The 15,953-nt window shown below is 35.6% G+C and overlaps 1 protein-coding gene across 5 annotated transcripts in view; it reads right to left on the minus strand.

Moving 5' to 3' along the window:
- The window catches only part of PPARG (peroxisome proliferator activated receptor gamma), a 129,938-nt gene that overhangs the window by 65,347 nt on the left and 48,638 nt on the right, over nucleotides 1-15,953 (minus strand). The window contains exon 1 of one of the 5 annotated variants that reach the window (XM_082749125.1): nucleotides 4,180-4,297. The exons of the other annotated variants lie outside the window; for them this stretch is intronic. Coding sequence (XP_082605251.1) covers nucleotides 4,180-4,261 — 82 coding nt within the window. The 5' untranslated portion in view covers nucleotides 4,262-4,297. Of the gene's footprint in view, nucleotides 1-4,179; nucleotides 4,298-15,953 lie in introns of those variants that run through there. 5 annotated transcript variants of the gene reach the window in all.

The following is a 15,953-nucleotide window of genomic DNA, read 5'->3' on the forward strand; positions in this document are numbered from 1 at the left end:
AGAGATGATATTCCTTATGGTAAATGACAGTTGACTGTTTTAAATTTACTTTATAATGCAAGCCATTCACCACTTGTAGGAACTTCAATCTTGTGTTGGCAAATCTCTTACCTGATAAAAACTACATGGGTCTAAACACTGTGTGCTCAGCTAGCCATGCGATCTTAATTGTGAGGTTACTGGAATTGGACAGCAGTTGCTATCAGATGCAAATGTAATTCCTGTGTCTCTAAATTAGTTACAGGTACAAAACTGTATCTACAAAAAAAGGTAATCTTGTAGAGGTTTACAGAAACTTAGTTCCATCTAAATGAGTCTGATTCATTCATATCACATTTATTTTTGCAAATATTCAACACTAGTAGATGGACATGAGGTATTTGCTGGGATAACTTTCTTATGCCTAATGTAAAGCTGTCCAAAGGAAGCTAAAATAACAGAACCCATGTCAGTTCTGTTGCTCTAATACAATGAAGACATTTACTTGGCTCAGATTTCCACTGATGCAAAGAATATGTGCTTTATAAGGAGCTATGATGATTTTAGAAATTTCCTATGGGTTACCTTATTCAAGTTACAGGTGAGAATGTTGACAAAGATAGTAACCTATGACAAACTATCAGAGCTATAAAAATTGTTTTCCATTTGATAACCTCTTTTATAAAGCAATGAAGAGTTTAAATGGGTAACTGCTGTCAGGTAACTTTCAAAACAAGTTGTACTCCTTAGGGATGCTAGGGGAAAATAAATTTAAAAAAATTTAAAATGCTGTTTTCTTGTAAGACTCTAATACACATGACATTTGTTTCTGGTGTTTCCTATAACTCATAATTTGGGGGGAAGTACAAGAGAAATGATAGTTTTTGGAAACATAGTAAGGAGATTCTAAGAGGCTTGAAATCCACCAAATCTACTATGTCCTGGTGATCAGAAAAGATATATGAACAGCTAAATCAGAGAAATAAATGATAAAATAGAGCCACACTAAAAAAATTAATATGGACGATAGTAACATTCTAGAAAAAGACCCTGAATCATTATTAATGTGAGATTGTGAAATTTACAGCTATGTCAATTACCTAAATCTTCATCATAAAGAATATTATAATCTAAGATAGTTTTTCAGTGTCTCGGAGAAGAAAACGTTTAATCACTGTTTTCATTTATGGCCCAAGAATGATTTTAGTTTTTGGAAATCCAATCTTTTCTGAAACAAACATTAAGAAAAGTGGGAGGTAACTGCCCCATTTAAAAAAAAAAAAAAAACTGACAGAAAGACACTTTCTCTAAGTATGATTATTTCCTTATCAAAATATTCAGGTGAGGTCATGGGAGAAGCCTCATCTCACTCAAAAACTGCCATTATTTTGATACACAAAGAATTCTGTGGTTTTCCCCCACATATTCCTTAAAATGCTTCTAAATTAAGATATTATATGTTTTCTGTTCCATCCTAAATGATTAATACTAGAAGACCAAAACAATAAACTCTATATAGAACTTCGGATGGGCTTTTGCAAATACTGTGTCATTTAATCCTTGTAATAACCCTGTATTTCTGTTGCTATATGTGGAAACGGAGGGAAGAGAGGATAAATGGCTTACTCAAATTCACACGGAACATACATGTCCAGGACAAGACTTGTAGTTGCATTCCCTGATACTACCTGGGTCCCTTTAAACCTCTAGAAAGGTGAAACCTTTGGTCAATTATTTAATGCTTCCAAATATACAGTTGCCTGGAGTCTTACAGAGGCACAGTTTAAGTACCCCTCCATAAAAATGGCGGGCAATCAATCACTCACTCCTATCTCAGGAGAGGCGCTTGTTTCAAAGGATTGTCTATTGCAGCATTTATCATGCCTCCAAGGCATATTTCCATTGCTCAATCAGCTCCAAAGGACAAGCGTGTCATCATCTTTCAATGCTCTGGTGCAATACTTTAAAATTATAGAATTCACACAGGACTAAGTCTGGCATGAAAAGTAGGAGGCATATTCAGCTTGAGTTTGTGGAAGCTTCCCTTCAATATTGCCAATTTTTACTAGGAGAGATGGTTTCAGAGCCAGCATGGGGTTACTTGGGGTTACTTGAGGAGCTCATGATGAAAACGGGGAAATAAGATAAAGGGGGGCTCCCAGTGATAATGGAGCCCAGGAAAAAGCACAGAACTCCTATTTGGGTAGAGTGGCTACATAGATTTTTTAATCTCATGATATGACCAATATAGCTTGGGCATCTGGATCATTCACAGCCATCAAGACACTTTTTCTTCAAAGTAGCACCAAGCTACTTGCAACAACCCCCAAGACCACCTTGCCTACAGTGAGCAGGAAAGAGCACCAAAGTTAATTACCATATTAAAGCCAAATCCTAAACTCTACAGTGTTTCATCTCTGATGGCCTCAATTTCAAGTTTGTTTGTTTGTTTGTTTGTTTGTTTGTTTTGGCAAGGGTGGAATAAATAGTGGTCATCTACACAATGCAACTGAAGTTAACAACCATAGGCCCTTGCCTTTAGGAATAATATTTTCAGCAGAACACCACTTAGGAATAAGAAGTAATCAGATACCATATAAACGAAAGTTAAATTATCTGTACAATATATAATTTTTAAACTGCTAATAATTCTGTACCATGCTAATTAAGAAGTAAAGTACTGTATTAGTCTTGGAGGGGATTTGAGACTCAAGACAATTAAACTCTGGCAAATTCAAATCATAACCATATAGAGATTAATACAGAATGAAAACTAACTTGAATCACAAAATGATCTCTTACCATATACAGAATTTTTCCTCAGTTAACCTAAAATATTTGTTGTACTAAATTCTGGACATATTCCTTGCAAACAGACTTAACTACCAACTTTTGACTCAAGAACTATTTCACAGTATAGCTAGGACATTCTGCCCTGATGCAAGCTAAGTTAGTAACTGGAGAAAGACAGCAATAATTTTTATGGCTTTTAAAAAATAGAAAGCAGATTTTATATAATATAATGAAACAAAACTCCTATTTAAGAGGCATAGATGACAGATAAATATATTGAATCAAATCACTGTAATAGAATGAAACAGTATTTCAGGAAATATTTTTTCTTATTTTTTAAACAGCCTGATGTTTTAACAAAAAAACAAAAATAAAAACAAAACTGTGACTAATATGTTCAAACTTCAGACTTCCAGAAAAATTAAAACATTAAAATGTAAAGTCATTCATTTCAACAACAAAGTGTCTTAACTGTAACTCTTTAGCACTTGTATTCTAAAACACCAATCACACTAGTTAACAGGTTCTATTTTTATGCCGTATCTATGAGAAAAAAATACGTAGAAATACAGAAATAAATATGAAACAGTACAAAACAGAAGAAGCTGTGCTAAGAAACTCCAGTAGAAGGAGCTGTAGAAATGAAGAACTTATATTTTGCAATGGCCAAGAAAGGAATTTTGAAAAATGAGGTATCTGCTTGAATCTTATATATCTGAGTACAAGTAATAGCTAATCAGTTACTTGGTATGCAATAGGCATTCAGGGATGTTGCTTTCTTTACGTGTAAAATGAAATGCTTGGAATAGACATTCTCCAAGGCCCCACAATCTATTCTACAATGCATTAGGCACCATGCTAGAAATACAGAGAAGAATATAAGTTGGTCCTACACTCTGGAAACATATAATTCCTTGGGAGAGATAAAATGTACAAATATCTAGATTTTAAAATAGAACTAAACATACTGAGAGAGCTTTAAGAGGAATAAAAATGCTGTAAGTGGGATAAAAACTGCCTGAGAGATATGTACCATATAAGACTACAAAATGGGAAAAAGGGACCCCCCTCGGGTATTTCTAAAAAAATCCTCAAGTATATTTGGGAAGCACATATAAACCAAGGAAATAAAAGTGAATAGGATTTTAAAAAATATAAATATACCTTTAATGCCTATAATTCAGGAACTAGGAGCCATACACAGAGACATACATGGATTAGTTTAGGTTTCTTTTTTAAAGTTCTGATGCTTACAACTGAACACTAGAACAGCAAACTAGGCATTAAAAGACTGGACTACACACATCTCATATTAGAATATAACCTGGAAAATAATCTACAAGAACAATTTCATCATTCCATAAACACCCAAAGTAACCCAACAGCCATATCTGGAATTGACTTTACCTTGTGAAGTGCTTGCAGACAGTGTATCAGCAAAGGAATCGCTTTCTGGGTCAATAAGAGACTCTCCCAGAGTTTCACCCATAATAGCATGGAAGAGGGCTTTGCTGTAATTCACACTGATATTTTGTCTATTTCTTGGAAAAGACCAATCCATTAAAAGAAAAGGACTTGCAGTAGTAGAACTTGTGAACACAACCAATGAGTTAAGACATCAGTTTCCAAATATTATGGGGAGGTGGGAATTAATCCACAAAGGACCAGGCCTGAATTGGCTGGCACTGTCCTGTGAGAGAGCCAGCTGTGACAAATGTGGTGTCATAATGTTGCTCACTGCTTTGGCAAGACTTGGTACATTACAAGGAAAACATTGCCACACCGTCTCGCCAGTGACCCACATGTTCTGTGTCTTGTGAGGGGCGTAAGTTGTACAGTATTTAGAGCTATCAAAGCAAAGAGATTGTTCAGTGTTCAACTGCTCCCTAAATGGGAAACTTTACATCTCTGGGTTATGAAATACCAGATAAACTTACTTGGACAAAGTTTTTTTCTAGCTGTCCATCCCTGGTTGAATCTCTAATCATATTACCTGAAGGAAACTATTTAATTCAAACATGTACTTGTATTTTAAAATCTGGCATCGGCATGCCGCTGAAATGTTATTTTCTGAGGCATTGGTTCCTGCCCTTGACAAAGATTAAATAGTTGAGAGATATAGTTTAGATTTGATCTATCAGGGTTTGCTTTTTAAAAACTCGATAATGAAGTTTAGCCATCGCTAACAGAGGCAGTAACACTGCACCAAGGACTGAGCATAGCTGATGTTTCAATGATAAATGCCATGTCATAACAGAAAAAGTGGAGTTCTCTCTGAGAAGAATAATGAATTAGCAGAAAAAAAAAATAGGCTCACACTGATAGGTTGGCGAGGAACTGTGGTCAGTTTTGTAATCAGGAAAAAGCTGGCTTCTTGCTCAAGGCCTTTGCCCTTTTTGGCAAGGAGAAACACGAGCAGTGCCAAACTTCAGTGTGGAAGCAGGTCTCCACTTGTCCCATAAGTGGCCTGATAGAATTGCAGCGACTTGAGGATTTAATCAAGATGCCCCCACATAGGGCGATGGATCAGATGGCAATAATTCCCTTAGACTTATCCTAATGTTCCCCCAAGTGGCATTAAGTATCTATCTGTTCTATCTACATTGAGTAACTGGTCATTCTGCAAGGGGACTAGCAAAAGTTTCCCTGTTAATCATGGAGCAACAATTTGGTGGGGAAAATGCATACTTGGGCCTTCACAGCACAGAATAAATTTATTTTTAAAATATTTTATTTATTTATTTGACAGACAGATCACAAGTAGGCAGAGAGACAGGCAGAGAGAGAAAGGAGGAAGCAGGCTCCCCGCCAAGCAGAGAGCCAGATGCGGGGCTCGATCCCAGGACCCCGGGATCATGACCTGAGCCGAAGGCAGAGGCTTTAAGCCATTGAGCCACCCAGGTGCCCCCACAGCACAGAATAAAGTGGAGAGCTGGGCGTTTGTATTGCTTAAAAACCTTTAAAAACCAAAAAGCGTTTATTAAGGTAGTTCGAGTTAAAGCAAATTTCTTGGCAGTCCAAATGACAGAGGTAATTACAGGTGTGTAGGATTAGTTTTGTCTATATTCAACTTGAACTATCAATAAAGGAGTTTCTCCTTCCCTTTCAATGCTGGGAAGTTTCCTCCTATTACAGACACGATGATAATAGTTAAAGTATGATTAGTCTAAGATTTTTGGTTAAATATAAGGATGGAACAAAATCAATTCTAGAAGTCAAGGACAGTTTTCTTCTTGTTAATAAAACAGAACAAAAATTTAAGCTAGTCATTCTGCTTACAGATAATGTCCCAAGATGTGCTTGCATCTGGAAGGCAAATTTCAGCTTTCTTCCTATGAAATGGCAGTTTCTCCCTCAATTCCCTATCCTCTCCCCATTCTAGGTCTCAGATTCCAATGTCTAACTTAAAAAAAAAAAAAAAAAGAACAAGTTTTTTAAAATGTTAAAATTATGCCAGAGTATAAGAAGGACAAAAAAGGCAGAAGGATACCATTCTTAGAGTGAAGCTCTTTATAAAAAAGCCCAACACTCTGTTAAGAAGATGAGAAAACAAGGCCCCAAATGACAAGTACATTCTCCAGGTTAAACAGGTAGGTAGTGACAAATGTGGAACTAGACTCTAGGTTTTTTAGGTGTCTAATTCCCAGGCCAGCCAACTACTGAGCTATCCCTTCCAAGCCCCTAACCGTTCTCACTCACACTGTGCTTTAGATATTCAAATATAGAATTATTTACAACAGATAATTATTCCCTAATATCTGAATCTAATGGTATCTATTCCTCTTGGACTGTATTATTTGAGAGCAACAACCTGTCCTGTTCACTGTATTTCACTCCTTTATTTGATCAACAGATGTTTATTGGCAAAATATCAGAATACACTGGCAGGCCTTGAGTTAGGGGCTGGCTTAACGAACAAGATGGGTGTGTTCTTATCTTGTGGATTTCAAAGCTAGTCAATAAGCAAAAACTACAATTTTATCAACAATTTTTATCAACATGGGGACAGTAGGCTCAGTAAATGTCACTTAAACTCTTGACAGCATATCAAGCAATACAGAGAACACCCCAAGTTACTAACAAAATGCTTATACAATGTGGACTTTTAATCATCATTAAAAAAAAAGATTTTATTTATTTATTTGACAGAGAGAGAAAGATCACAAGTAGGCAGAGAGGCAGGCAGAGGAGGGGGAAGCAGGCTCCTGCCGAGCAGAGAGCCCGATGAGGGGCTCAATCCCAGGACCCTGGGATCATTACCTGAGCCTAAGGCAGAGGATTAAGACCCACTGAGCCACCCAGGTGCCCCGATTAATCATCACTTTTATGTTAGTAACAATAATTATTAATTTTTAAAGATTTATTTATTTATTTGAGAGAGAGAGTATATGTAAGTGGGGGGGAGGGGGAGAATCTCAAGCAGACTCCCTGCTGAGTGCAGAATCATACAGGGCTTAATCCCAGGACCCTGAAATCATGACCTGAGCTGAAACCAAGAGTCCAATGCTCAACTGACTGAGACACCCAGGCACCCCACTAACAATATTTTAATATTTTGCATCACACTGTAGCACCAGGTCACTTGAGAAATAACTTGTTCATGCATATATTAAAATGGACAAAAATAAACGGAGCCAATCCCATTTGTATCTAATTAGGAATGTGCTTTGCCTTGAAATACTGAAGAGACTTATTTCACAGTGATCCATCCGTGTATTCCTCAAATATTTATCAAACACCTTCTGAGTGCCAGATATTATTCTAAGTATAGGAGATAAATTCATTAATAATCCAAGTTCCTATCCTCAATAAGTTCATATTTAACTATATTTATACAAATTATCTGAATATACCTAAAAGAGCGATCTTTTTCCTCACTTAACTTTGAAAGTCAATTAGCATGCACTGATGCCAGAAAAAGTATATTTGCTTAAATAAAGTCATTCCTCTCATTGGACAGTATATGATCACCAGAAAATTTATGAGAGTTTTGACATGCATGTGAATATTTCTATCTTCAAGGCCTTAAGATTCCCCAGTGTCCTATTCTTCATAATATCAAAATCGAGAGGATATTATAAGATGTGTAAAAGAGCATGCTGGTAAATAGGACTATAATATAAGATGTTGGAGCTGTAGACAAGTCCAGGTGTTTTGCATACCAACTGCATAGCAGTACTTTGCATCTGAAGGGTACTTCTACAAAGAAGTCTCCATGGAATGGTTTTCCTTCCATCCCATTCCTTGCTAATCCAGCAGAGTGAGGAGGAACAGTAGAAGACCACCTTCCTTACGTACTTGCACAAAAGCTAGCTCAGTCGCTTCTACTGAGGGATGCAGGGCTTTGTTTGATGTTGAAGTTGAGAAGGCCATCTCCTCTTGGACTTTAGAGACATATGGGGTATGGATGCGACTGTGGGTAGAATACGTATAAAAAGCAAGAATAAGAATGAAGACAATTTGGAATGGTCATATAGTGAGGAGGCTGAAAAACTAATTCTGCCCTAGTTTGACACTTGAAAAAAAAATGTAGTTTGGTATTTGAGAAGGCTATGCTTCAGTATTTTGTCTTCAATATTATTTATGATTTCTGTCTTTGAAAAGAATCTGAACATTATTCAGCCAAAAAACTTCCAAACTTTTAGTACAATTAGGAGAAGGCAACTGGACTAATATCAGCTGTGTGTGATTCAGTAACAAAGACAATGTCTAAAAATCCATAGTTAATAAAATCATAGTATTATATATGTATAAGGTTTTTAAAATATTATTCAGTGTTTGGAAAAATTTATATAAAATATATCCATAAAATAGAATATTAAATATTTTTTGTGTTATGTTACTCTTGAAAGCTAATTAAAACCTTGCTTTTTTGGGTGTAGGTTAAATTTGGATTTTAGCTTCTAGAGTAAAATTGAATTTTTAAAACTGCTTTAATTGTTTTCTTTTTCTTTTATGTAAAATAGGCTATGCTAATATTGGTATAGAAGTGTTTACAGTATTTTTTTCTTTTGTTATAACTCCATTTTAAAAGCTGCTTCATTTAATGCTTCAAGCCCTATGAATACTTATGCTGGCCCCTAAAGGTTAGGAGATTTTGGGGAGAACAAGATCGAACACCTCTGTTTATCTCTAGAGCCTAACAGCGTCTCTAGTGGGCACACATGTTTATTATTTTTGTTGATGTTCAGAATCATGAAAGAACAGCTGCTTGCACATCTGTCTCACATGGACCATTCAAGGAAGAGTTTAGAGACCAAATGAACTGACAACAACATCAGTTTTCTTCTTGTTCCAACAAGACATTTCCCCATGGTACTCCAAAGGACACCAGATAATCGCGAACATGCAGAATGTCTACCTAAGCTCTCTGCTCCCCCTACCTAGAACTGGTGCCTTTTCCTACTGCAGTTAAAGTTGGCTTGGAACTCTATCTTCTAGCTGTGGTTTCATCAATTCAGGATTTCTTCATAGTCACAGGGGACACAACATGGAAGAAATGATGTTCCAATGGGATGCATGCCTAAATAGAGGAACAAATAATCCTGTATCCTAAGATGTAAATTCCACTGCAACGCTTAACAGCAAGCCCGGTACTCCCATGTAAAAAGACAAAGGGAAACTGCTGTTGAACAGTGATTTTTTCCTTTTTTTTTCTTAAGGTTTAGTCCACATTTCTTTCATCAAAAACCATAATTGGGTTCAGATATTCAAAAACTAACATTTTCTATATAGGATTAATATTTCAAACTAATATACCATTTTGATTTAAAGAAAAACCAACTAAAAATTTCTTTTTCTTTTCCCCCTTCAAAAGTTAACTTGCTAGTAATACCTGAAAAAGAGCCTAACCTAACTACTTTCTAGGGATCAAATAAACACTTTTAAAATTACTGTACCTTTGAACCAAAGATATCACAACTAAACTATCTTGTCTTTGCTTATAATATCTGAAATTCTCCAGTAATGTGGTTTCTAGCATGATAAAATACCATGGGTCGTATTACCAACTGACCCAGATTTACGCTGTGTACAATCCCAAACCTCTAAAACATATCTCCTTCACTGCACAGATTTTTAAAAAATAATTTTTAAAAAGACTTTATTTATTTATTTGACAGAGAGAGAGATCACAAGTAGGCAGAGAGGCAGGCATAGAGAGAGGGGGTAAGCAGGCTCCCCGCTAAGCAGGGAGCCTGATGCAGGGCTGGATCCCAGGACTCTGAGATCCTGACCTGAGCCGAAGGCAGAGGCTTTAAACCAGTTTAAAGTGCCCCAGTGCCCCCACTGCTCAGAGTTTAACAATTTTTCAAGATCAGTTATTTTTCAAGATCAGGAGATTCCCTAGGTAACCTATTTTATCACTGGTGAACCATACTAGAATTCCACAAACATCCTAAAGCAAGCTCAGAGCCACAGCACTATATACAAGTTCAGTTTATGTAAAATAAACAATTTACCAGTTCTGCAACTGTACCAATGGAAATATATGGATTATTGAGATCAATAGTACTAGGGAGATTAATATACTCAAACTTAGTACCAGGGTGATTAGTATATATTATAAAACTTAGTACCAGGGAGATTAATATATTCAAACTCTCTTAATTTTTCACATAAGGAAAATGATTTCCAGAAAAATGAAATGATTTGCCCAAGGTAATACCCAGATAATCAGGAGCAGAGTTTGAACTAAACATCAGGTTTCTTCATTCCTAGTTCAAAGCACCAAACTATACTCTGTCATGAAAATGATGCAATAAAATGTTCAAATAAACTGTTCCGATCCATTATCCTTAATGCCAACAATTATGTTAGAAGCCTATCAGCATGAAAGCATTTATAAAATGATATGATTCACTTAATGTACATGAATCACCAATAGAATACCATAGTTCATCACAGAGTTTAAAGACTTTGCTTTCTACAAAGTACTCAATAACAACCTGGTAAATAAAATTCAGTAACATTTGAGCAATCAATTCCGGAATTCATTTTGCTGACAAATGTCCTTTTGCCTCATTCATATTTTCTTTAAGAGTCCTCCTTGCATGCTGCAGTTCTTCAGGGAGAAACAGTTGTCTTTTCTGACATAGTTCCTTGTTCTTTTGAAAATAATAAAATTGCTATTTGAAAGCTTCCACTTTGCACTAATAATATTCTCATTTTTTTTATTATGTTAGTCACCATACAGTACATCATTAGTTTTTGATGTAGTGTTCCATGACTCACTGTTTGCATATAACACCAGTTGCTTAATTTTTTAAAAAGGTACATTAGAGCTGTATGGTGTTTTTAATCTCATTTGAAATTCACAATGCTACTGGGTGGTCATTCAAAGCAAAATAAGAAAATAGTAACAAGTACCGAATAGGGCTTCAATATGGAACCTGGTAATGGGTTTGGGTCATAAATTTTTATTTTTTATTTATAAAGTTATACTTTATAAATATATAAATAGTTTCTATTTATAAAGTTATACTTTATTTTCTATCAACTCTGTAAATGCTATCATGAATAAAATGGTCTACTACTAAGTGAACTTGTAAAATTCATACCTGTTTTTGAAGATTCCAAACTCTACTTGTGTATCATTTCTTCGTGAAACATACTGATGATCATGGAACATATTTAGAAGCAATGGCAGGTAATATAAAATGCTAACAATAGGAAAAATTGGGTGAGGGTTATATAGGAAATCTAAAATAATCCCAAAATAAAAACTTTAAAAAATATAAATAAAAGCAATAGTAATGTCAGCTGGTGACTGCCTATTATTACTTTATTAATCAAGTTGTCCTGGGTAAGATTTAAATTTTTGATGGCAAGAATTCAAAAAATTATAATTTGGGGAGCCTATTCTGTTCCAGGCACTGATTGATTTCGATTGTGTTTAGTTCTCACAATTATTCTTTTAGATGTGAAAAGAGAGGTTTAGAGAAATAAGGTGACTTGTCAAAAGTAAAAATGCTTGTAATCGACAGAGTTTGAACTCAAAGCCAGGTCCATTTGATTCTTAATACCACACTGAGTAAAGACAAATAGGCAAAGCTTCACAGCCACAAACTCTCACCAGATGTTTTTAAAAGATAAGAAACTGTCTTCTTGTCTTTGTACCTTCTTTCCTCAAAGGAAATATATTTATTTTCCTTAAAGGACAAAGTACACTGTTGCTTTTTTGCATGCTGTTGTATAAGAGCCTTTTATTATTACAGAACCAGTCTATGTTCACTGTTGAAAATTTAAAAACTAAATGATTTCTACTACTCAGAGATCATTGATGTTAAACTGTGTTTCTCGCACTGGTTCTTTTCCTGAGCACATGATGGATCCTCAGTCTACACAATTCTTAAGTACATACATACAGTATTTGTATTTTTAAAATAAAAATGAGATATGGTACTTTGTAGTGGCAACCTGCTTCTTCAAGTCAATAATCATCTTTTCACTTTGTAAATGTTCATTTCCAATGATATCCAGTCCATATTCAAAATTCCCCAGCTGACCCAAAATGTTCCTTTACAGTCCGTTTGTTCCAAACCTGAATCTAATCCAGGATGATGAAATGTATCTGGTTATATGTCCCGTAAGTCTTTTTAAAAGACTTTTCTTAATTTTTAGGCCACTGACCAGTTGAAGAGATCAGGCCAGTTGTCATGGAGAATGTTTCACCCTCCGGATTTGTCTGGTTGTTTTCTTGTGGGTATCATTTAGCTTGCTTCTCTATCCTGTGTTACTTTTAAACTGGGTGTTACATTTAAAGATCTATGAATTCAAGTCAAACATTTTTTACTTGAATGTAACACATGTAATGTTCTAGACTTCCTATTCAATTACATCAGAGACACAGCATATGACTGACCATTGATGATGCTAAGATCAACTACTAATTTAGAATGATGATAGGTCTTTCCATTGTAAGGTCCCTTTTTTCTCCTTGCAACTAGAAAGTAATCTGTAGTGCTGTGACTTTGGCATATAAGGAGTTCAGTTTATCACCAATCGCTCATTTAAAGTTTTTAACACATTTCATAATCTTCTCCTGACTCAATATTTTGAGTTTATAAACTGAAGCTTTTCTAATTCTATCACTCCTTCATTATTTGTTAGCTGCCTCTTTTTTTTTTTTTTTGGATGAGGCAGAGCTTTCCTTTGGGAAGTACAATTCTGTGGATTCCCTGAAACAGTTCCTCCTACAAAGGCAGAATAAATATCTTATCTGTTCTCTGTCATTAGAAAGGTAGATATCTTCAACACCAAACTTTCTTCATTGGGCATAGCTGTATCTTCTGTTCACTGAGTGTTCCTATCATAAAATATTTATATACCCAAGTTTCTCTTTTTTCCATCACTTCTAAAGAATTTTATTTCAACTTCAATTTTCTCTGTTATCCTTGGTCCTGACAGTTACAACCAAGACACCCATCCACTGGCTCTTTTTCTTTTCATGGCATATAGAAAACCACTTATCAGTCCCTAATAAAATAAGTAATGCTTCAGTTTTACCTAACAATTTCCATCAAAAGCGACTTTCAGTTTTTATCAAATGTTTACTCCTAAATCCATCAAAAGCGACTTTCAGTTTTTATCAAATGTTTACTCCTAAATTACAGGGAATAAGTAGAATACAAACATCACTGGTTCTTCCAAAATTATACTGTGTGTCAGCAAAGCTTTAGGAAGAGAGTCAGAGGTTCCTGACAGGTTTATGGACTAATTAAACCACATTCCAACCACCAAAGCTTGTTCTTTAGACCCCAAGTTTGCTTTTCTTCAGATATGCTAAGCTCTAGGAAGTAAGATGCTATGTTTCTGTACACGAACTCTATTGCAATAAATTTTTTATTTTAAACATCTAAAAACATCTTATTGAACACAAAAAGGTGAAGACAGACAAGAAATGACTTTTTCAATTCTAAAATGAGCACATATCCCCCAATAGAAATAAAAACAAAACTGAATCTTAAGTCAGTCTTCCTTCTAATTATGTTTTTATTTATCTATTGCACACAGTCAGATGAATAGCTCAAAATGCCTAAAGTCATTCTGGGCAAGTTGACAAGGATCCTACACATTGAAATGAGAAGTGGGAAGAAGGCCAGATTGCTTAATTATTACTTGAGAATCTGAGGAGGTGGACAAGCCAAAATCTTTATGGGGATCCAAAGAGTACAACTTCTTCCTTAGGCATCAGGAGAAAACAATGGGTCAGATTTTCATTCTGTATAATTTTATAGGATGATTCCATTGTATCGTCCATTGTTTCTTTCATGTACTGCCTGAAGGGGAAGTGTATTGTTATCTGTGGAATAGCATCCATAAGAGTTAAAGAGGATGAGAACATAGCCTCTGGGAGATTAATGAATGATACGGCATTCAGTCTAGTATGAAACTTTCAGATAAACATTCTGGGGGACTGTGTACTCAAAAGACCTATGCATTAAGGTCAGGAAGTTTTAGTGAACAAGAGTTAGTGAGACAAGCAATATGCCAAGCTGATTAAAAAGACCTTAGAGGGGCTCCTGGATGGCTCAGTGGGATAAGCCTCTGCCTTCGGCTCAGGTCATGATCTCAGGGTCCTGAGATAGAGCCCTGCATCAGGCTCTCTGCTCGGCAGGGAGCCTGCTTACCCCTCTCTCTCTGCCTGCCTCTCTGCCTATTTGTGATCTCTCTCTGTCAAATAAATAAATAAAATCTTCAAAAAAAAAAGGACCTTGGAAGGAACATCTGGGGAGAGGGGCAATAAATAGGAGATTTAGAAAGGATAACAGAAATGTGAAGATGAGGTTGTCATATCCACAGGAAGTCTTACAGAACATATAATCTAACCCCTTCTTCATTTGCAGATGGGGAAACCATCTAGGGGCCTTGCCCTGGATAATACAGAGTTAATGCCAAAGTCAAAGCTGGAATAGAATCCATGATCTCCTAAGTACTGAATGCTCACTCCAGTTCCACTAAAATAGTGTTTTTTCAACAAGGTCTCCTTACCATGGGGGAAGGATATTTATAGATATATACTTCTAAGAAGTTCTACCTAAAAAAAAAAAAAAAAAAAAAAAAAAACTTTATAAAAAGCTTTATTTTGAGGTATATTTTATATACCATAAAATTCAAGTGTACAATTCCATGAAATTTGGTAAATTTACCAGTTTTTGCAACCATCATCATAAATCAGTTTTAGAATATTTTCATCACCTAGTAAGAACTTTCATGCTGATTTACACTCAATCCTAGGCAACCACGTATCTATTTTTCTGCCTTTTAGGTTTGCTTTTACTGGACGTTTCGTATAAATGCAATATATGGTCTTGTGTCTGGCTTTTGTTTTTGGTTTTGTTTCTGTTTTTCAAATTAAGTAGGCTCCATGCCCATTGTGGTGCTTGAACTCACAACCTTGAGATCAAGAATCAATTAAATGCTCTACTGACTAAACCAACCAGGAGCCCTTCTTGCATTATTTACCTAGGACTATTGTTTTGAGGTTCATCCATGTTGTAGCATCTATCAGGAGTGAGTTCCTTTTTATTGATGAATCTAGGTCAGGCAGTATATGAGGATACCATATTCTGGCTATCCATTTAATTGATGGACATTGAAATTGCTTCCAATTTTTGCTGAAAAGTTTTTAATTCTGTATTTTCAATTTTCCTTTCACTCTAAATGATAAAAGACTGAAATAAGTTGCATTTTAGATTCTCTGGCTCTCTGTATACCTGGATGATGTTGTAAGCAAATACACGCAGGTTCCATGCCCCAGTTTGTATTTATGATTTCATAAACTCAAATATGGTGCCCAGGATTACTACTTTAGTTGTCCAGGATTCATGACAGAAGGACACACGGAAACTTTTAACATGTCAATGATTCATTCGAGTTAAGTGAAAACCCAACGAAGCCCAGTAATATCATCAGGAGGACTTTCACAGAAGAGTTCAGTCAGAGGAAAGCTGAGGGAGAATTTAATCAGATACATGGCACTGAATAGCAGAGGATGTAAAACCTCAAAAACAGGTGTTCCAGCAGAATTATCAACTGGAATGTGAAGAATTTTGTGACTTGTTATTTGATTCATGTTGGTTGTATGTAAGAGCTATATGCATCAAAAGTTTATAGCTAGTTTTGGACATATTGAAGTTACGTTATAATAAAAATTATGTCAATGCTGAGAATCATAAGAA

The sequence above is a fragment of the Mustela nivalis genome, assembly GCF_964662115.1.
Source record: "Mustela nivalis genome assembly, chromosome: 1".
Classification (NCBI taxonomy): domain Eukaryota; kingdom Metazoa; phylum Chordata; class Mammalia; order Carnivora; family Mustelidae; genus Mustela; species Mustela nivalis.